The 21,829-nt window shown below is 57.6% G+C and overlaps 1 protein-coding gene across 12 annotated transcripts in view; it reads left to right on the forward strand.

Moving 5' to 3' along the window:
* The window catches only part of EPHB4 (EPH receptor B4), a 58,107-nt gene that overhangs the window by 22,598 nt on the left and 13,680 nt on the right, over nt 1–21,829 (forward strand). For 10 of the 12 annotated variants that reach the window (XM_053266383.1, XM_053266385.1, XM_053266379.1 and 7 more), the window contains 6 exons: nt 8,943–9,013; nt 11,376–12,057; nt 16,314–16,469; nt 16,602–16,931; nt 18,587–18,711; nt 21,034–21,190. In XM_053266383.1, the coding sequence (XP_053122358.1) occupies nt 8,943–9,013; nt 11,376–12,057; nt 16,314–16,469; nt 16,602–16,931; nt 18,587–18,711; nt 21,034–21,190 (1,521 nt within the window). Of the gene's footprint in view, nt 1–1,777; nt 1,823–4,117; nt 4,185–8,942; nt 9,014–11,375; nt 12,058–16,313; nt 16,470–16,601; nt 16,932–18,586; nt 18,712–21,033; nt 21,191–21,829 lie in introns of those variants that run through there. The other 2 variants (XM_053266390.1, XM_053266389.1) reach the window with 2 other exon arrangements.

Consider the following 21,829-nt stretch of genomic DNA (forward strand, 5'->3'; position numbering starts at 1 on the left):
CTCAGGGGATGGAGCTGCTCTGGGAAGAGCATCTAGGTTCCAAGTTCCCTCCCTGGCCGCATCTCCAAGACAGGGCCGAGACAGGCTCCTGCCTGCAACCTTGGAGAAGCTGCTGCCAGTCTGGGTAGACAATACTGAGCTAGATAGACCAAGAGTCTGACTCAGTGTGTGGCAGCTGCCTATGTTCCTACGATGGGCAGCCTTGGTTGTTTATCTCCTGGCATGCGGCGATATGCTGCTTTGGGACGTGGAGGTTCCATTTTGCGGGCGTAGCTAATAGTCCTTCATGGGCCTGGCTTCCAAGCGTGTGTGCAGCCCTTTTTAAAGACGCTGTCTTAGCTGCTGGGCGCTACGGCAGTCCGTGAGTGGCAGCCAGGAGCTCCTCCTGGCTGGGCTCTGCCTGCCTCCATCCCCTCTCGTGGGGTGGGGTCGGAACTCTGCTGTTTGGAGAGGAAGCCATCAGCTCTGAGCTGTGCGCCCGTTAAAAGCCCACAAGCCTCTGCTGGGGCCTGTTTCTCTCTCTCAAAAGCACCCCGCCCTTTCTTGGGGAACACAGCCCCCCTAGGATGCTCCAGCTGGAAGGGACCTGGGGGCTTTTGAAGCCCTTTAACCCGTCACATCTCCTCCCGAAGTGGGGTGGGTGGGTTGTGCGTTCACATATCAGCCAGGTTTACCCCCAAGTCCCTGCAGGCTCTCGGGGAGCAGTTCACACCCAACTGGGGTTTTTCACAGTGCTGCCCGATTTATATCTGGGGTAAAAGAAAACCCCACCCTTGGTGTCGGTTGCTGGGGCTTGCTTTGAGCTGGCAGTGAAGCCTCCCTGTGAACCCACACTCAAGCCTGCTGTGGGCCTGGTAGTCGAGCCCCTGCTCATCCCTGTCCAGCGCAGGGGAGCCCACATGCCTGCCCGCCCCACCTGCTCACCCTCAGGGCAGGCCCCTCAGCTCCAGGGCGTGGAGGGCTCAGAGCCGCTCTCTGGGCTGAGAGCCCTGCAGGGTGGGCCACCCTCTTATCCGGCTCCCGCAGCAGATTGCCGGCTGCATCCGGGACAGAGGCGGGCTTGGCTCTAGGGACTTGCTGGCTCGTGGCCCAGCGGTGGGAGAGGGCCATCCTTGGCCCCCAGCGGCCGCTGGGGTTCTGGCAACAGGCGCTGGGCTCAGTTTGTTTGTTTTCTTACGAGTAGGCCGTGCAAAACCGAGGTCAACCCACCCTCACCTAAGCCCCTGCGCTACGCCACTTCTTGCAAAATGGCTGTCAGCTGTGTCTGCTCAGTGGAGCCTCCATCTTCTGAGGCAGTCTCCCTGGGGAGTACCAGTTGCTGTGGTTGAGGGAGGCAGCCCACCCGGGCGGAGGGCCGCTGTCTCCCTGCAGGCATCCGGCCGGCTGAAGTGGAGACAGGTGCTGGGCATGAGGGACCTTTGGCCGCATCCGGCCCAGGCCTGCCCTGCTGGTCTCCAGCCACAATACGTGTGTTGACTTTGAGGGTGCCACAGCAGTCGAAGTTGATGTGGAGTCCTGGGTCCCAGCGTGCCGGCTGGTGCTTCTTCGGCACCTCCAAGAGAGGCGTGTGTGTGTGTGTGTGTGTGTGTGTGTTGAGGGGCGGGGGGGGCGCATGCTGGGTCCCTGCCTAGGCCTGAGGATCAGCCGGTACATGCCGCCTTCCAAGGGGGCTATTAAGAGAGCGTTTATTGGCCCCGCCGACACCTGGCCCCTCTCTGCCCATGGGGGCAGGACGTGGCTGCCTGTAATTAAGCAATAAGCAGCCTATTAACGAGCGTACTGGGAGCCGTGCCCTGGATCTCATTAATCAGGCCTCTGCAAGGTACAGGGTGCGGTCCCTTTTTCCGAGCAGGGGGAGGGGGCTGGAACTCACTCGTGACTCCTCTGGAAGGCGTCCTGCTGGGGTGTTGCGGGGGACGGCCGCGCCAGATGGGAACAGCCGGCCGGAATCCTGCCCCCCCTCCCCAGCAGGGAACCCAAGGGTCTCTAGCTCCCAGCACCCCCCAGTCTAGCAAAAGCAGGAACCCCCCCCCCCGTCCCAGGGAAGGAACCCAGGCATCCTGGCACCCCCCCACTCCCGGCTCTTCTGCCGTCAAATCCTCACGCGTCCATCTGGAATGGATTTAGACAGGAATGAGTGTGAGCTGATGGCCGGGAGCGAGAGACCTTGGTGCGTTTGACGGGGGGGGGGGGAGAAACTGAAATAGACTCCGGCAGCTGGAAGGCGGGGGCCTGGATTGGGGGTGGGACGCGGGGCTGGCTGGGTCCTGTGTCCCCGATAAGCTCCCCAAGGGGCAGGCACACAAAGACGGACACATGTACAAAGACGGCGAATGTTTATATTTATATACCGCTTTTCGGCAAAAGTTCGCAAAGTGCTTCACATAGATACCAGCCGACCCGCACAGAGCATCTGTGCGCTCTTTGGGTCTGACTGTTCCCCCCTCCCTCCTGCCCCACCCTTTGCCCCCCCCCACTGCTCTTCCTCCTTCCAGGCGGGGAACAGGGAAGTCTCCCTCCCGCCCCCTTTCCCGCCACCGCCTCCCCTGACCCGGGACAGCCTGGCCGCTGCGAGGACCATCCTCCTGGGTGCGCCTCAGCCTATCAGGCGCCTCCACCGCCCAGCCAGTCAGCTGGGTGGCAGGACGCACATTCTAAAGGCGCACCCAGGAGGATTGAATATATAGAAGATAAATAGATACATGAAATATATGTATTTATTTTTACATTTTATATCCCGCTTTTTCCTCCAAGGAACTCATGGTTATGCTTATCCTCACAACAACCCTGTGAGGTAGGTTAGGCTGAGAGAGACATGACTGGCCCAGAGTCACCCAGTGAGTTTCATGGTTGAATGGGGATTTGAACTCGGGTCTTCCCGGCCCTAGTCCAACACACTAACCACTACGCTCTGCTGGCTCCCTGTCCCCAAAGGGCTCACCATCTAAAAAAGAAACAGAAGATAGTCACCAGCAACAGCCCACTGGAGGGGTGCTGTGCTGGGAGATGGACAGGGCCAGTTGCTCTCCCCAGTTGCTCTCTCCCTATCACCACTTTTCAAAAGGTGCCTGTTTGCTCATTTAGCAGGGGCAAGAAAAAGGAGTGTGATGCTGCGGCAGCCTAAAGGGTCACAGATTTCTTGTGGCATATGCATGAAGGAAGTGGGCTGTGAAAAGACAGACCCAAAGACCACCACCTTCACACAAGACAAAAACTAACCCATGGAACTCCCTGCTACAAGATGTGCTGGCCACTGGCTTAGATGGCTTTCAAAGGGGACTAGACAAATCTGTGCAGGAGGAGGTCTGTCGATGGCTGCTAGATGGAGCCAGCGGATCCCTTCACACCAAGTGCTGCGGACTTACAATAGAGGAGGGCTGTGGCCTTCCAGCCCCACCTGTGGGCTTCCAGTGGGGGCCTCTGTGGGGTGCAGGATGCTGGCCTAGGGGCTGATCCCACAGGGCTCTTCTGTGGTTCTCTGACAGGAAAAACCCAATTCCCAGTGGGTGGGTCTATCCACCGCTTAGCCGTGCTTGCTCAGTGGAACCCCCTGTTCAGAGGCAGCCTACCTGGATGCCAGTCGCTGCTGGGCACCAGCCGGAGAGGGCTGTTGGCCTTTGTGGCTGCGGACTCCGTAGCGCAGGGCTGGCCAGCTCTTGCTGGACTACAGCTCCCATCACCTCCACCACAGTTGATTGTGGCGGGAGATGATGGGAGTTGTGGTCCAACACCAGCTAGAGAGCCTCTGGTTGGCGGAGCCCCGTTGGAACAGGGTGCTGGGCGAGATGGGACCTTTGGGCCCGATCCAGCAGGGCTCTTGGGGTCAGGCGTGTCCCCTCTGGGTGCGTGTTTCCAGGCCCTTGCGAGGCCCAGCTCAGCCCTGCAACTCCCCTGGCAGGAGAGGCGCTCCAGATCCCACACTTCCCCTAATGATTTTCCCCGCCTGGCTCCTGCCCCATCAGCGCTCGCACACACACACACACACACACACACACCCCGCGGGCGGCGCAGCCAACAACTCGGTGTCGCCCTGTAATTAGCCCGCGTTCCCAGTCGGCACACCCCCTCCCCCAGGTGGTGCCAACATCCACTTATCCTCCTGATGGGAAGCCAGAACAGGCGGTTGGGTTTTTAATTTCCGCTTCTCTGCTGGCTGCTCCGCAGGTCTGCAGCAGTCAGAGCAGGTGACGCTGGCGGCCAGGATGGGGGCGGGGGGGAGAGCAAGGAGGGGGCCCCCTTCTGCTTCTGAAGCAGAGACCCCTCCCGCAGGGTTGGGAGACCCATTGCAAAGTGCCCGGGGTGTGTGGGGGGGGGGAAGCGGCCAGGCTGGAGAGCGAGAGCAGCTGGGCGCTTGCCATCTGTCTGGGCTGGAGGGGCGGGCGTGGGGCACGGACTGGATGGTGGAAATAAAAGTCAGGACCTGGGGGGTTCTGGTGGAGACCCAACGGCTCCCACCGAGAGCGCATGTGGGGCAGAGCATGGGGCTAGCTTACAGCGCCGCCGTCTCCTCTGATTTTCACATTTGATTTTGCAAAGTGGCTCCCTAGTGCCTCCCCTCGACAACCGTCCTGCAAGGAAGGCCTTTCCGGCTTCCACCCCCCACCCCCACTGGGGGGGCCTGAGGCTGGGAGAGGGAAAGTGGATTGCCCACGGCCACCCCAGGAGTCCGTGACAGGAGTGAGACTCCAAGCCAAGGAGTCTGGGAGGAGGCAGGGCAGCTTGGGAAGAAAGCATCCCCGGGGAAAGAGCGGGGCGGCTTCAGGGCTGCGCCCCATTCGTGGTGGTGGTGGCGGCGGCGACGGCAGCCACATCGCTGGCCTCGGTTAGAAACAGGCGGCCAGACCTGCAGGCCGACCTGGCAGGGTTCTGGGGTGACCCCTGTGTTCGAATCTAGTACCTGTGGGAGGCAATGGCCGCTCCCCTGTGCCCCACGACAGGGCCGGCTCTGCAAGGAACCCAGGAGTCCTGGCTCCCAGCATCCTCTGCTCCAGCCCACGAGACCTGCCTGGAGCGAAGGGGATGCACGTGTGTGTGTGTGTCTCAGACAAGAGCCCTTTTGGTCCTCAGGTGGCCTTGGCAGCCAAAGCATGCAGTTCAGACGTGTCGTGTGTCCCCCCCCCCCCCCCCGCTGGCCACCGTGCACCAGAAGGGGGAGCACACGGGTTGGAATTGCGGGGGGGGGGCACGTTGTGGGGGGGAAGGGTGGGAACAGCCCAGAGCTGGGCTGTGCAGGGCCGGCCAGGCAGGAGGGGGCCCCAGATGTGGACGGAGGGATATCGGTTAAATGGTGGGAGTTGGTTTCCTGGCCCGGGTGGCGGCTGCTTTGGGAAATGACGCGTGTCCGGCTTTTTATAAATATTTTGCCACCGGCAGCCCACCTTTGGCCCTTCTCTTCCCAGAGCCCCACACAGTGGAGTGTAGCCCCTGCCCGCTGGTGTGTTTTGAAAACACTGAGCAAGATGGATGGATGGATGGGAGGGTGTCGGTCTGGGCTTCTTGCCACTGGGCTGGGGAGAGACTGCTTCTGAAGCTGCGCCCTCTCGGGAACCTGAAGGGTTGCCTCCTCCTTGTGCTGTGAGGATTTGGCAGAGGGCTGTGATGGTTTGTGCCATAGTGGCTGTCTTCTCAACAACCACCCTGCGAGGCAGGCCTCTCTTGCTCCTCTGCCTTCCTTCCTTCCTCTTTCCCCACTTTTAAACGATCGTTCTGTTCCCTGCAGAGTGATTTGAAAGGGGGTGTTGGGCAGGGGGAGGCTGGGACAAGGTCTCTGCCTGCTGAGAAGAGCAGGGAGTCCTGGCTCCCAGCAAATCCCCCTTTCCATCCAGCAGAACCAGGAGTGTCCTGCTGCTGCTGCTGCTGCTGCTGCTGCTTCTAACCAGCTCCCCCTGGGCAGGTGAACTGGTTTATTTCAATCATGCAGATTTAAGTTGCCAAGAATTTAAACCGTCGATTTCAGGCACATTTCCAGCTTCCTAACACAGATGGTTCCCTGGAACAAGCATGCACCCGAGCGAGTTGCTGTCGCATCGGAAACAGCTCTGTTTGCCACCCAAGAGGGTCCCCCTTCTCCCACCCGCCCGGGAGCCTGGGATCCGGAACTCTGGCCATGCCGCCCAGCCTCACAGCTGTGGCTCTTGTGCTTCGGGGTTGGTGCCTGCTTAGGAGCGCCACTGCGGGGCCTTCTGGACTTCTGCCAGCCTCGTGCTCTCTGCACATGCTCAAGGGTGCTCCTCCCCAAGGGCGCTTCCATGGACTGAGGGCTGCCATCCTGTGCATGCGCTCCTGTGAGTAGGTGCCTTTGCATCAGACTGGACAGTACTTGCCAAAACTTTCCGGAAGCGAGGGCTGGTTGTTTCTGAGCAGGACAGAGCTTCTCCATGGCTTGGAAAGTAAATATTCACGCGGTTGGGCCGACAGAGCTTCGATCTGTATAATTTCCCAAACAAGTACTACTTATAATACTATATTTGTATTACTAGCCTTCAAAAGCCTCTTTTTTGCCGCAGTTTGTTCTCGTATGTAGAAAAGCAGGCATTAGCGGGATGTGTCTGAAAGGGACAAAACAAAGACCAAAAGAACCCAGATTTATACCATTACAAGTGTATTTATTTATTTATTGAATTTGTTCACCTCCCCAAACTTACATCTCTGGGCAAGTTATTTATGACAATATAAAACAAGTTAAAACGCAGAGAATAAAAACCTTAAAACAATTTAAAACCCCAGTCAAATTAAAAAGCTTGGGTGAAGAGATAAGTCTTTAAGTACTTTTTAAAAGTTGTCATAGACAGGGTGGCTCTTCCAAGAACAGCCCTGCTGGATCAGGCCCATCTAGTCCAGCATCCTGCTTCACACAGTGGCCCATCAGATGCCGCTGGGGAGCCCACAGGCAGGAGTTGAGGGCGTGCCCTCTCTCTCTCTCTCTCTCTCTCTCTCTCTCTCTCTCTCTGCAACTGGTACTCAGAGGCATCCTGCCTTGGAGGCTAGAGCTGGCCTGTGGCCCTCCGACTAGTAGCCATTGACCGACCTCTCCTCCGTGAATTTGCCTAAGCCCCTTTTAGAGCCATCCAAGTTGGTGGCCATCGCCACATCCCATGGCAAGGAATTCCAGAGATTAATGATTTCAACAGTGCATTCCAAAGTTTTGGGGCAGCAACCACGAAGGCCCGTCCCTGTGTGGCCACCAGACGAGCCAGTGGCAACTGCAGGCGAACCTCTCCGGATGATCTCAACGGGCGGTAGGGCTCATGGGGAAGAAGACAAATCTATATTAACATGAATATTTAAAAAACATTGATAACCCAATAAGCCAACAACATCTGGGAATCCCTGTTAGAGGGAACACTACTTCCTATGTCCAGATAAGAATTCTTAAATAAAAGAACAAAATATCGATCAACAGTTCTTAAATCCCAAGAAGGACTCTCAGGTTGCTTAACCCTGTAGAGTAGCACTCTCAGCTAATCAGGGTATGCACGAACCGTTGGATGTCGAACCGGTTCACAAGGAACTGGGCCAGTTTGGGGGTTCAATGCGAGCCGGCTCGACATCGAAGGGGAAGCAGCGAGAAAGTGTGTTTAAAGTGCTTTCTGGTTCCTCGCCACATTCTGCTCCCAGTATGGCCGGATCGCTCTTTTAACAAGCTGCCTGCATGGTGGTAGAGTAGTTCTGGCCTCCACACGTGCAGAGGACACACAAATGGCCTCCGCGTATTCACGGAGGCTGGAACCGCACCGCTGCTGCATAGGTGGCTTGTTTAAAGAGCAATCTGGCCGGCAATTTGGCTGTACTGGATGGAGGCGGGGAACCAGTAAGAACCTTCAAACAATCTTTCTCACCACTGCCCCACCCCTTTACTTGTAATGGGGAATCCTCACCAGATTCCCCTTTACATGTTTTGCTGCCTGAACCGCTGAACCAGTTTGATTGAACAGACCGGCCGGTCGGTTCGACAAAACCAGTTCGGCGGAACATGGTTCGATTCGAATTCAAACTGAACTGCATTTTTGGGTTCGTGCACGCCCCACCAACTAACTGCAGCACCAGCCTCCTTCTGAAATTTAAATACAAATAATAATAGTATGGTCCATTTTCATTGGTTCAAACTCCTGACTCCAGTTTGTAAGGACTGCTTCTGTGAGTACTCACATCAGTTAAAAGGAAAATACAGAAGTGTAGCATCATTAATAATAAAACAATTTTTTTAATGGCCACAAATTTAGGCACCAAATTCCATGTGCGTATATATAGCTATTCAGCTAATAGTAATAGCAATAGTACTTACATTTATATACCGCTCTCTAGCCGGAGCTCTCTAAGCGGTTTACAATGATTTTAGCATATTGCCCCCCCCCAACATTCTGGGTACTCAGTTGGGGGCACAGTTGGGAGGGGGTGGAGGGTCCAGTTTGTTCTCGTATGTGGAAAAGCAGGCATTGGCTGGATGTGTCTGAAAAGGAGCCAAGGATTCAGGGGGAAGAGACGGTGGATATCCGTGTGTTTGACAGTCAGCTAATGTTTTAAACCGGATTATTTTTAAGGGGCGCTTGATGAATATTCTTCCCTCTCTGGTCAAAGTGCAAGACGATAGGCCCCTGCCCCAGGGGGCTTCCAGTGTAGGATTCAACACATGGGAGGCAGCGTTGAAGAAGGGATGGGAACTGAGCAACAGGGGGAAGGACTGTTTAACAATCCCAGATTTAAAAACTAAATGGCAGGCTTTTAGGGACCGTGTCCCTGAGCTGCACCCCCGCAGTGCTCTCAGCCCCAAACCCCAAGATGGCTGGCCCGTGGTGGTTTCCTCCGTTGCCAGCCTGGACTGGGCAGCAGAGTGATCGCTGCTTTGCTTTTGCGCTCTGTGCTGAGCCTTGTGGGCCCTTGACACAAACGAGAGGCCAGTCACAGCAACCTGACCATCCTTCGCTCTTCTCTCTGCCTTTCAGAAAGTCTGATGAACACCAAGCTCGAGACGGCCGATCTGAAGTGGACAACGTACCCGCTGGTGGGCGGCCAGGTGAGGGAGGCGAAGGGCCATCCGGATGGGGCACGCTGGGCAGCGGGCAGGAGAACCAGTAGAGGAAGGGAGGAGAGCCAGTCCTGTGCTAGCTGGCATGCATTGTCCCATTTGCTAAGCAGGGTCTGGCCTGGTTTACATCTGGATGGGAGACTACATGAGAGCCCTGTAAGATCTGGGAAGAGCATCTAGGTCCCAAGTTCCCTCCCTGGCAGCATCTCCAGATAGGGCTGAGAAAGACTCCTGCCTTCAACCTTGGAGAAGCCGCTGCCAGTCTGTGTAATACTGAGCTGGATAGACCAATGGTCTGACTCAGTATATGTCAGCTTCTTATGTTCATAAGGCATCTTGGATTATATTCTTTAGGGAGGAGATCTGGTCTTGTGCTAGCAGGCATGAATTGTCCCCATAGCTAAGCAGGCCCACCCTGGTTGGCATTTGAATGGGAGACTACGTGTGTGAGCACTGTCAGAGATTCCCCCTTAGGGGATGGTGCAGCTCTGGGAAGAACACCTGCCTGCTTGCATGCAGAAGTTCCAAGTTTCTTCCCTGGCAGCATCTCCAGAAAGGGCTGAGAGAGACTCCTCCCTGCCACCTTGGAGAAGCCGCTGCCAGTCTGTGTGGACAATACTGAGCTAGATGGACCAAGGGTCTGGCTCGCTATACGGCAGCTTCCTATGTTGCTGTGAGTCTGCACAAAAACGGAACCCCAAGCCATCCTGACTCACCACCAGGGGAAGACAAGCGGAGGAATTGAGGCCAACGTTTCTGATCCCTTTGGGTGGCGAAGACAGACAAGTGCAAACCAGAAGCGTTTGCTGGAACGTTGGAAGAAACTCTTTAGGAAGAGAAGGCGGGGACACAGCTCAAGCTTCGCCTCAGTCTTCTCTTGGAGGGCTGGGGACAGTGGCGGGGGGGGGGAGATGTGCCTTCCCCAATCGCAATCGTTTTTTGCACTGGGTTTGTGAAAAACGCAACTTGTTTGTTTGGTGTATTTCTCTGCTGCCCGAAACTTGCTTCTCTGGTTGGTTTACAATAAGTACAATATAATAAATACTGGATTATAATACCACAGTCACCTTAAGTGGCGCAGCAGGGAAATGCTTGACTCACAAGCAGAAGGTTGCCGGTTTGAATCCGTGCTGGCACTATTTCGGGCAGCAGCGATATAGGAAGGTGCTGAAAGGCATCCTCTCATGCTGTGCGGGAGGAGGCCACGGCGAACCCCTCCTGTATTCTGCCCAAGACAACCACAGGGCTCTGAGGTTGCCAGGAGTCGACACCGACTCGACGGCACAGTTTACCTTTAAACAGTAAGACCATTTTAAAATCAAATTAAAAGCTTGGGTGACTGAGTGTGTTTTAAGCAAGAACCGCCAGCGATGGGGAACCTCTTGCTCCGACAGGGAGTGCATCCCGAAGCCTTGGGAAACGGTCAGGGAAGAAGAGTTTCCCCCACCGTGGGGAGCAGTAGCAGCCTTGCCACTTGGGGGTCTGGGCGGAGGGCCTCCACTTTCGTAGCAGGTGTAGGAAGAAGTTCTTTGTTCAGGCTGGAAATTCTAGCAGGAGAGTAAAGCCAGGGCCCAGCACCACTTCCGCCCTCCAGCAGTTTTTGGACTACAGCTCCTATCATCCTCAGCTGCTGTGGTCAGTAGTCAGGGGCTATGGGAGTTGTAGGCCAGCATCCGCAGGCGGGCCGGAGTTGTGCAGCCCTGGGTGAAACCGGATGGCAGGGTGCAAGTGAGGTCTCCTCCTGTGAGCAGGCATCCTTTAGGGTCTCCATCAGCAGGCAGAGCCCAGGAGGGCCACGTTGTGGCATGGGGGGATGAATCTGTTACTGGCTAAGTAGAGCCTCCATGTCCAGAGACAGCCTACCTCTCAATTCCAGATGTGAGGGGCAAAGAGGAGGGAAAGGGCTTCTGCCTTCCTGTCCTGCTTGTGGGCTTCGCAGCGGGCTGCTTGGGGGGCTCCTGTGGGAAGAAGCAGGATGTTGGACTAGCTGGGCTCTATTGGGTCAGATCCAGCAGGCAGGCTCTTCTTGCATGCTTAGCCGGGGCGGTGAAGTGGAGCCTCCAGGTTCAGAGGCAGTATATCCCTGGGTCTCAGTTCTCAAGGGGCAGCAGCAGGGCAGCTTCTCGCCTTCGCTCCCGGCCTGTGGGCTTCCCAGAGGCAAGTGCCGTGGCAGGGAAGCAGATGCTGGCCGAGACTGACCTTTGGGGCTGACCCAGCCCTTTGTGCGCTCCCGTGGTCCCCTCTGCTCCTGCTCTGCTGGCCTCCGGGTGGGGTGGAGAGGCGGGGCTGAGCTCCAGAGCACCCTGCCCTTGGTGATGAAAAGATGTTTCCCCTTCTTTGCCGGTGGCAGTGGGAAGAGCTGAGCGGGCTGGACGAGGAGCAGAACAGCGTCCGGACGTTCGAGGTGTGCGGCGTCCGCAACCCCAACCAGAATAACTGGCTGCGGACCACCTTCGTCCCGCGCTCGGGCGCCACCCACGTCTACGCCGAGCTGCGCTTCACGGTGGTGGAGTGCTTCTCCATCCCGCACGTCACCCGCTCCTGCAAGGAGACCTTCAACGTCTTCTTCTACGAGGCCGAGGCCGACGTGGCCTCCGACACCTTCCCGCCCTGGATGGAGAACCCGTACGTCAAGGTGGACACGGTGGCGGCCGAGCACCTCACCCGGAAGCGGGCAGGGATGGAGGCCTCCGGGAAGGTCAACGTGAAGACCCTCCGGATCGGGCCCCTCTCCAAGGCCGGCTTCTACCTGGCCTTCCAGGACCAGGGGGCCTGCATGGCCCTGCTCTCGGTCCGCCTCTTCTTCAAGAAGTGCCCCTCCGTCACCGTCAACTTCACGGCCTTCCAGGAGACGGTGCCCCGAGAGCTGGTCATGCCGGTGGCCGGGCAGTGCGTGCCCAACGCCGTCCAGCTCAGCTCCCGGCCGCTCAGCATGTACTGCCGGGAGGACGGCCAGTGGGCCGAGCAGACCATCACCGACTGCACCTGTGCCCCGGGCTACGAGCCCTCCGAGGAGAACACCAAGTGCAGAGGTGAGGGGGCCGCCGGGGGAGGGCGGAGAGCTCTGGGGCAAGGGGTCCCGTGCGGGGGACGTTGGGCTCCTGGATCTCTCTGTGTGTGTTTCCCCCCCATGGGTGTCCCGTGGATGAATTCAAGGTTTTGAGGGGCCTGGGGGGGGCGGGGGACAAAGGTACTTGGGATTTGTGCCCTAGGACGCTGCTGGGTCAGAGCAAGAGCCCGCCTTGTCCAGCTTCTGTCACCCAGAATTGCCTCTGAGGAGGACAAAGCAAGGAAGGAGCCCACCCCCCCACCCCCGCAGCAACCCATCTTCAGAGGTAGACTGTCTCTGAACATGGAGGTTTCATTTAGCCGTCATGATTCATAAGGCAGGTTCCCACAGTCCTACTTAGGGCAGGGCAGGCATCCTACCGAGTTTGGCAGGTGTGTGGGCTCTTCTGTCTCTGTGGTTGTGTGCGAGTTGATAAAGCCAGGGAGGAGGCGGAGGAAGTGACCGACTGTGGGGCGGCCGCTGGAGGGCTCTTCCTCCTTCAACAGGTGGGTTCAGCTGCTGGGTAGGACGGAGCCCTCCCGCGGGAGCCGGGCACACAGTCACTTCCCCTGCCCCCTAGCTTGCTTTTTTCCTGGCACACGGTCACAAGATGGGAGGGGCGCAGCCCCCGAACTGACTGATCGTGTGAACCAGCCAAGCGGCGCCCCCTCCCTGGATGTACCGAATGCCCGGCCCAGGTGACCTCAGCCCAGGGCTCTCCTCCTCCCTCCCTTCTTGGGGCAGCAGGTCGGTTTCCGGCTGGCCGAAAGAGGACTCGTTTTGCCTTCCCTGGGTCCCCCTCCGTTCTGACATTAAGGCTGCGGGAGGAAACGCCTCCCTGTCCACGTCCTCCACGTTACGCCAAATGCCCTAAGCCTCTCTGGTGTGTGCCCCACCCTTAGCTGCTCCCCCCGCCCCGCCCGCCCGCCACTAAACCAAAGGACCCAAATGCTTTCCTCATGGGGGAGGTGCTGCCCCGCCCTCGATCCTTTTGGCCATCCTCTTCAGCGTCCCCTCTCACAGGGACCCCCAGGTGTTGTGGACTACAACTCCCAGAATCCCCTGCCAAGGGCCACTGCAGCTGGGGATGCTGGGAGTTGTAGTCACCCATATCTGGGAATCCCTCTTAGAGGGCGCACGGGTCCTCTTCGGTGCTTTCCCCAGCCCTGCGATCTCCTTTGGGAGACGGCGTGAGCAGACCTGCCCCCCCCCCACTCCAAAGGCTGCCCGTCTCTTTGGCGGAGGGCTCCCCAGGCCTGGTCTTGGGGCACAGGAGGAGGCATTCACCTTGCTGGTGGTGGGTGCCTGGGTGGGAGGCCCACAGATGCCACCTTTGGGGATGGGGCCGGAGTTCCCTGGGAGGGCGTCTGCTTTGCAGTCCTGGGTTCGATCCCTGGCAGCATCTCCAAGCAGGGCTGAGAGAGACTCCGAGAGGCCGCTGCCGGTCAGAGTAGGAAATGCTCCGCTAGAGGGCCCGAGGGTCTGACTCAGTGTAAGGCACGCCACAGGCTCCTCCTGTGAGCTCCTGTGTGGGGCCAGCGTTGGGTGTGCCTCACTGGGAAGCTGCCAAGGACCCCGTGCTGTGCCCAGAGCCTTTTTGAGGTGTGGGGTGACGCCGTGATTGTCTTGGGTCCCTCATCGGCAGGAGGGGGCTGATGAAGGGCATTTGCTAAAGACCCCTTGGAACCTGGCCCTTTGTGTTTAGGGGGTGGGGAGGTGGGAGACTTCCTGGGGGGAATTCCAAGTTCCTGCGGTGGGGGGGGCAGAGGAGGATGGCGCTAGGATTCGGGGCAGGGGTCTCAAGCTTCTGGTGGTGCAGTTGGGTAGTGGGACAGAGTCTGGAAGGAGGAGGTCTGGCTTCGTTTCGTTTTTGCAGGGGATGGGGATGTGATGGAAGCCAGCACTGCCGCGGGTCTGAAGCGAGGACTCCTGGCTTCCCGGGTCTGGTAGGCGCCAGGTGGGGGGGGGGCGGGGGGAGACGTGTGTTGGGAAGCCAGGAGAGTCCCAGACGCTGCAGTGATGCTCAGAGCCCAGCAGCGGAGAGGCCGAAAGGGCTTCTCTCCAACATCCGACCTCCCCCCAGGCTGTGGAATTGGGCGGCCTGCTGGCTGACAAAGTGGCCTGTCTCCCAGGAAGCTCTCCCCCCTCCGGCCCCTCTCTCCTCCCCCCCCCCCACTGCAGCTGCACCCCCCCTCCCTCTGGCCTTGTCTCTTCTCTGGACCGGCAGCCGCTGGGAAGGAAGGGCTTTGAACTCCGGAGGGCTGAGATTCCAAGGAATGCCAAATATTTGGGGGTCAAGGGTAGGCAGGGCGGCAGTTGGGGGGGGGGGAGAACGAAGACACAAGACTGCTCCAGACAAAGCCAGTGGGATGAGGACTTGGGGGGTGCACTGAAAGTCATTGGGGTGGGGGGTGGGTGTCTTGACAGTGGCTTCTGTTTAACCCTTTGTTTATATGGCGTTGTGAAAAGCGTTCTAGCCGGTTTTCAAAGGGGATTAGACAGATTCGGGGGGGGGGGGGCAGGCTGGCTCCCAACAGAAACTAGCCTTGGTCGCTGTATATTTCCATCGAGATCAGAGGGGGCATGCCCCACGGACCCCAGGTGCTGCTAGGGCCCACCAAGGGAAGAGGGCGGTCCCCCTCTTTCTTCTTCCCCCCACTTGCAGGCTTGCCAGAGGGCCTTGGTGGTTGGCTGCTGTGGGGAGCCGGATGCTGGACTGGGTGGGTCCTTGGCCTGACCCAGCAGGGCTGCCCCCAGCTGGTTAAACGCCCACAACAGCCTGTTCTCTGCATTGGCGTGAGCAAAGGCAAGCAAGGCCAATGCCCCTGTAGTGGGGGCTACAGGAGTTGGGGTGGGGTGGGGTGTCTCCCACTTGTCCGTGTGATTTTTTTCAATTGTAAGCCCTGCGGGGCAGGGTCCTGGCCTCTTGTGCTTGGTAGAGCACTGCGCACATCAATGGTGCTCTACAAATAAATCAGTGGTGCTCTACAAATCAATGCATCATAATGTCTGTGTGCTGACAGAGGCACCTCCCTGGTTCTCCCCTGACACACGCTCACAGGCAGGGAGGCGCCGTGGGGTGAGCTTCCGGAGGGCGGCTCCCTCCTGCTTTAGGAGAGGGTCACCATCTCCGGTGGACAGAAGCTGAGCTGAGCGGGGCCTGTTCTGGTGCTGTCCGCATGAACAAACCGCTCAGGAATGGGGCAGGGGTCGCGTTGCCGTGCCCCCGGAATTCCCGGTTTTGCCAAGATTTTAAGCATCTCACCAGGATCGCTTAGCCCAGCCAGATTTGCCCGGACTTCACATCTCGTTCTTTAAAAAAAAGCTAAGCTCCAGTCCTTGTAGAAGCGGAGTTCTGGAACAATGGTGCAGTCAGTCACGCTTCTGCTCAGAAATTATGTTCCAGCCAGTTTACATAATATGCAAATTAGGCACCCAGATCTGGAAAGCCAGAAGAGGGCAGCCCTAGGCAGGGGCCAGTGGGGGGGGGGCGTGATTCCCTTGAAAGACAAGCCCCTCCTCTCGTCCCTTCCTTCCTTCCGCCCCAGAGAGGAAGACTCCTCCCTGTCTCTGTGGGTCTCAATGCCAGGCTATGGGCCGGGGCGAGGGGCAAACCCTTCCGGGGGCTGGTTGTGGCCCGTTCACCAGCTCTTGCTGGGGTTATCCGGACTTCTTGTGAGTCGGGGTGAGTGAGTGTACAAGCATGCCTTGCAAAAGTCAACCCAGGGCTTGGACCTCTGCATTTTAGAGGGCTCCAGTCCCTGGCTTGGCTTTCAGAATGAATGCATGTGGGACATGTGAGAGGCTGAGCGCCCGTCTGGTGGTAGTGAGCACAAATGGGCCCCGTTGCTAAGCAGGGTTTGCCCTGGTTTGCATTCGGATGGGTGACATGGGAGCGCTGTCAGGTATTCCCCTTAGGGGAGAGATGGGGCCGTAGCTCCGAGGCAGATTGGCATGCAGAAGGCCCCAGGCTGGGTCCCTGGCAGCGTCTCCAGGGAGGGCCGGGAAAGGCCCCTCTGAAGCCCTGGAGAGCGGCTGCCGGTCAGTGTGGACAGTCCTGAGCCGGACGGGCCAAGGCTTGATGCGGCCTGCGGCAGCTTCCTTCCCGCGATCCCTCTGCAGTTGCATGGAGACAGGACATGCGCTGAACTTGGCGGGGGAAGAGGGCTGCTGGGACGCTTCGGCCGGGGTGGGCCCGCCAAGGTCTCCTGACGCCCTCCCGCTCTCTCCCGCCCGCAGCCTGTGCCTCTGGGATGTTCAAGGCCTCCCGGGGCGAGGGCTCCTGCCAGCCGTGCCCTTCCTACAGCAATTCGCATTCCGCGGGCTCCAGCGAGTGCAGCTGCCGCCTCGGATTCTACCGGACCGAGAAGGATCTCTCGACGAAGCCCTGCACCAGTGAGTGGGGGGGGGGGCTTCAGAGCCAGGGTCCTTCTCCGGGGGTCCGGGGTGTTGCCGAGGGCCAGGCCTAACCCTCGCCACTCTCTCTCTCTCTCTCTCTCTCTCTCTCTCTCTCTCTCCTGGGTGCAGCCACGCCCTCGGCACCCCGCAGCATCGTCGCCAAGATCAACGGCTCGGTGGTCGTGCTGGAGTGGAGCGAACCGTTGGAAAACGGCGGTCGAGACGACGTGGCCTACCACATCCTCTGCTTCGAGTGCCTGGAGAGGCAGTCCTGCCGGCCCTGCGCCCGCCTGGTGTACGCCCCCCGGGCCAGGGGGCTGGTGGACCGCACGGTCACCGCGGAGGGGCTCCAGCCCTACGTCACGTACACCTTTGAGATCCAGGCCGTCAACGGGGTCTCCTTTAAGAGCCACAATCCGCCTCAGTCGGAATCCATCAATATCACCACCAGTAAAGACGGTGAGCAGGGCTTGGGGTTGAACCTTTAGGGCAGCCCCTGTGTCAGATCCTAAAAGGTCCCACACCCTGTTCCCGGCAGCAGCCCAGCTCCAGGCAGCTCGCAAGCAAGGCCTGGAGTGCCCTGGTAGAGTGCCCTTGGACATGGAGGCTCCACTGAGCTGCCATGGCCACTGTCCATGGATAGGCCTCTCTTCCCCTGGGGTTCGGCGTGATCCCCTTTTCAAGCTGTCTGGGCCAGAGGTCATCGCCCACCTCTTGCAGCAGCCAATTCCATACGAGCAGTGACTGGCCGAGGAGGGGAAAGCAGCCTGCTGAGCACTTCGTGGCTTAGTCGATACCACAGAGCCAAAGGAGGCAGTGACTCGGGTGCGAGTGTGGCTGCCGGGGGAACAGTTCAGGGCCTGCGAAAGGGCTCAGTCCTCGGAGCCTGGCTTTTGATGCCAGGACTCAGTTTTGAAAATGAAGGCGAGAGCACCTCGGCGCAGGTGCAGAGTGCCTTTGCACGGGGTGACTGCAGTTTGCTCACCCCAAGGATTGGTGGCTGCGCCCATTGTCAAGCCCAAGGACTGGCGCTCTTCATTTTAGAAGTGGGTCCCAAGACGTCAGAAACATCAGCCTTAAGAAGGGGGTGGCAAGGGGGAGAGACACAAGGCAAGCAGTTTTATTTACTTGTTGAAAGCCCTTCTGGTACCACCCGTCCGAGCTGTTCAGAAAGTTCTAAATTGGGGGCCCCCAACCTGGAGTCCCCAGATGCTAGATGGACCTATGGTCTGACTCAGTATATGGCAGCTTCCTGTGTTGCTGGACTGCAACTCCCATCATCCCCAGCCACTGGGCCAAGGGGATGATGGGAGTTGTAGTCCAACAACATCCGGGGACTCAAGGATGGGAGCCCCTTTTGGGAATCAGAACCTGCTGCAGCCGCCAGATGGCCCGGGGTGGCTGGATCGCAATTGTCAGTATTTATAACCTGCCATTTCACTCCTCATAAAAAGGTACGAGACATTTAAAACCAAAATTGTATTTCTAGTGGTCTAGAAAATGCCGTTCTTCTAGTGGTGGTCTTGGAGCAACTGCTTTTATTCTGAAGGCAGGGATGCTGAAACTTGGGTGTCTCCAGCGGCTGCTGGACTTCAACTCCCAAACTCCCTAGCCACAGAGGCCAAAGGCGGCTTGCTCACAAAGGCCACTGTGGCTGAAATGATGGGAATTGTAGAAGAAACCATTAGAAGAAACAGAAGAGAGAGAGAGAGCGCGTACCTGGCCCCAGTGATCCACACCGCTAAGTTAGACTACTGCAATTCCTTGTCATGGGGCCACCTTTGAAGGCTGTTTGGAAACAGCACTTAGTTCCGAAAACCGCTGCAAGGCCAGGGTGGCCAGCCTGAGGCTCTCCAGCGGGGGGGGCTCCAACTCCCACCATCCTCAGCCGCAGTTTACCATGCTGCTGCCAATCAGAGTAGACAGTGCTGAACTAGAGGGACCGGTGCCTGACTCTGCGTAAGACAGCTTCCTCTCTCTATCTGTAACCTCGGAGCACGGAAGCCCCTCTTGGGGGGATCTCGGTGTATCTTTTTGATACATGGCAAGGGGTTGACCGCCTCCTCCTTGGCCAACGGAGCAGGGCTCACGCGGGCCTGTTCTTCTCCCTCCAGTCCCTCAGCCGGTTTCTGAGATCCAGCAGACTTCCGTCAGCCTCAACGGGGTGACCTTGTCTTGGCCTCCCATCCAGCCGCCGACGGGGAGCATCTTGGATTATGAAGTCAAGTACTATGAGAAGGTGAGTGGGAACGGCTGGAGGAAGCCCCCTGGTTGCCCATTAACTCCTCCCTTTGCACATCCCTAATCAGGCTGATTAAAAAGCAGATTTAGTTGCCAGGAGGAGGGCTGTTGCCCTGATCAAGAAATCTGAAGAACTGTATGAACAGAAGGGAAAACCCGGCTGGAGCAGGCCCACCCTGGCCAGCATCTCGCCCAACACAGCAGCCAGCCAAGTGCATTGAGGGAAGCCCCCAAGCGGGGGGAAGAAGGGAACTGCCCCCTCCCATTGGCATTCCCTAGCACCTGATATTCATTCCCCCCGCCCAGTCCTGATGGGATTACGGTCATCCTTCACTAACCGCAGTTTCCCCAATCACGGTTTTGAGTATATGCAACTGGGAAATTGTGACAGCTCTCACCAACCGCAATGCGAGTATCCGCAGTCTGGTGAGAGTTTTTTGTAATTTTTGGCAATTTTGAGGAGTTTGGGGGTGATTTCAGGGGGTTTGGGGTGATTTCTGGGGATTTGGAGTGATTTTCAGGGGTTTGAGGTGATTTGGGGCAGTTTGGGGGTGATTTCTGGGGTTCCCCCCTCACTCCTCTTGCTGACCAATAGTGATTTAAAGGGATTTTGGGTGATTATTTGTCATTTTTTCTGTATTTTTTTTTGTCTTTTCGCGACCACGATTCCCCTAACCCCCTGTATCCAATGCTTTTGAATTGCTCACCAACCGTGAGGTTTTCCCGGAACGGAACCTCGCGGTTGGCAAGGGATGACTGTATACAGCTCTCTAGGCTCGTGGCTTTTGACAGCCCTCTCCTCCTTGAACTTGTCAAATACAAGTTTGCTTGTGTCAAGAAGGACTTCCTTTTGTCTGTCCTGAATCTCCCAGCATTTCGAGGGAGGGAGAAAAACTCTCTCTCTCTCTCTCTCTCTCTCTCTCCACTTTATCCACACCATGCACAATTTCATTCACTTGTTGCTGTGCCAGCCAATTTATCTCTTAATCTACATAAACCTGCATATGAGATAAACGGTCATTCTGAAGAAGAAGAAAAGACAGCTTTGCTTTTCTCTTGAGATGGGGCGCAGATGTAGCAGAGAGGCACCTTCTTTGCAGCAGAATTGTGCCTTCTCTCTCTTACACACACCTCTTCTCGGGTGGCGTTTGCTGCTTGCCGTTTGTTTAAGTGTTTATATTACAAACAATTTGCAGACATTTAAATCTGCCAACCGGTTAAATCAGGGGCACCATTTTAAATGATCAAAATGCTTTGAAATGGATTCATTTCATTGCCAATTTATCCACTAAATATGGCCTTCGAGAGGAAAAGAGGGGCGTTCTGTGGACGCCCCCAAAACGCCTTTTTGAACACCTGAAGCTGCTTTGCTTCAGCCTCTGGGTCTCTCTGGCCCGGCATTATCTGCTCTGACGGTGGCAGCTGCCCAATCACAGCTGGACTTTCCCCTCCACCTGCCACCCAAGACTGACCTGGAGAGGCCAGAGGTGGCATGCAAGCCGCTCTGAGGGCACCTGGCCAAGTGCCCTCCATGGGCCCGCTCCTGTGTGAGTCGGGCTTGGTGGCTGCAGCACTCTGTCGGAGGCATCAGTGAGACCTGGGCGAGCGTCCGTGGTGGGCCCTCCCAGTGCGGTGGGGACGGGTTGCTGCCTGCAGTCCTCAGACCAGAGCCCCTCCTCTGCCCCTGAGCTGTGGCTGCTCCCAGCTGACTCCTGGGACAGAGGGAGTCTTGGTTTTCCTTTCTGTTGAAGAACAAGGTTACCCTGCAGGCCCTTTTCACCCCCTTGGGCGCCCCACTTAGTGAGGGTGAACATGAAACTGGGCCCGGTGGAAGGAATTCTTCTGGATCAGTTCATCCTGACTCAGAGGGCTGGGCTGGGCTGGGCAGGGGCAGCTCCAGGAAGTTTGGGGCAGTGGTGTCTAGGGAGCTGACGCTCGCAGGCCAGCTCTGGTCTTCTCACACGGGGGTGATTTCCAAACCATCCCTGGCCCATGGCGCGGGGCTGCTGTTCACCAGAGCACGGCACAAAGAGGGGCGCGCCCTCTGGGGCTTTTAAAAGCCACGGCCGCTGGGATATCTGGCTTGTCCTTGGAACTCCTTGGAAGTTTGAAAGGGGGTTTTCGTACCTTTGGACGGAGCTGGGCAGCTGCTGTTGAGGGAACGTCCACAGTAGCTCTGCCGGGCATGCCCAGAAGATCTCCCCAGATCAGGGTGCATGTGCGTAGATTTAGGAGGGGGGATATGGAAACCATCAGTTGGGAGTTGGGTGGCCAGGAGAACTAGGAGCAGGTTCTGACTCCGGCCCCTCTCCTCCTGCAGGGTATCGGGGGGCCCATGTTTCTGAAGACGTCTGAGAACCGGGTGACCCTGACTGGGCTGCGTCGGGGGGCGATATACGGCGTCCAAGTCCGTGCCCGCTCCGAGGCCGGCTATGGTAGTTTCGGGCCCGAGAGGGCCTTCCAGACGCAGGGAGCCGGTGAGTAAGAGGCCCTTGGTGTGGGGGGATGATGCCCCAGGTCTTGCCCGCCCGCCCGCTGCTGCAGGGCACTGCACAGACTGCTGGAGGGATGCGTTCCGTGCCCACAGAGCCGTGGCTGAGACGTTCCCACTCAGTGCCTTTCCCGCCCTTGCTCTTTGTGAATCTTAGCGGGCCTCCAACATTTCGCATCACCGTTTGTGGGCAGCAGGAGCTCCAGACAACCTGGGGGGCAAAACAAAGAACCAGTAAACGGAAGGAGAGTTTAGCCATGGAAGTGTAACATAATTTCCGTCCCATTAAGTGAGACAGAAAGAAAGGTGCGAACTCACGGCTGTTCTGGCTCTCTCTGAATAGTCTACATCTCCCAGGTTAAGATCTAGGAGGGGGGAATTGTCCTGCCCTCCAAATTTCCCAATGATTTCACTGATTTCATTGGAAAAAATGATCTCCCGCCTACCTACCAGGTGTCTACTTGACTGTCTAGTCCAGTGGTTCCCAAACTGGGAGCCTCCAGATGTTGCTGAACTACAGCTCTCATCAGCCCCAGCTACAGTTTAGTGTGGCCGGGGATGATGGGAGTTGTAGTTCATCAGCCTCTGGAGGCTCCCGGTGGTAGTCCAAGCTCAGGGATATCCT

The sequence above is a fragment of the Hemicordylus capensis genome, chromosome 6, assembly GCF_027244095.1.
Source record: "Hemicordylus capensis ecotype Gifberg chromosome 6, rHemCap1.1.pri, whole genome shotgun sequence".
In the NCBI taxonomy this organism is placed as follows: domain Eukaryota; kingdom Metazoa; phylum Chordata; class Lepidosauria; order Squamata; family Cordylidae; genus Hemicordylus; species Hemicordylus capensis.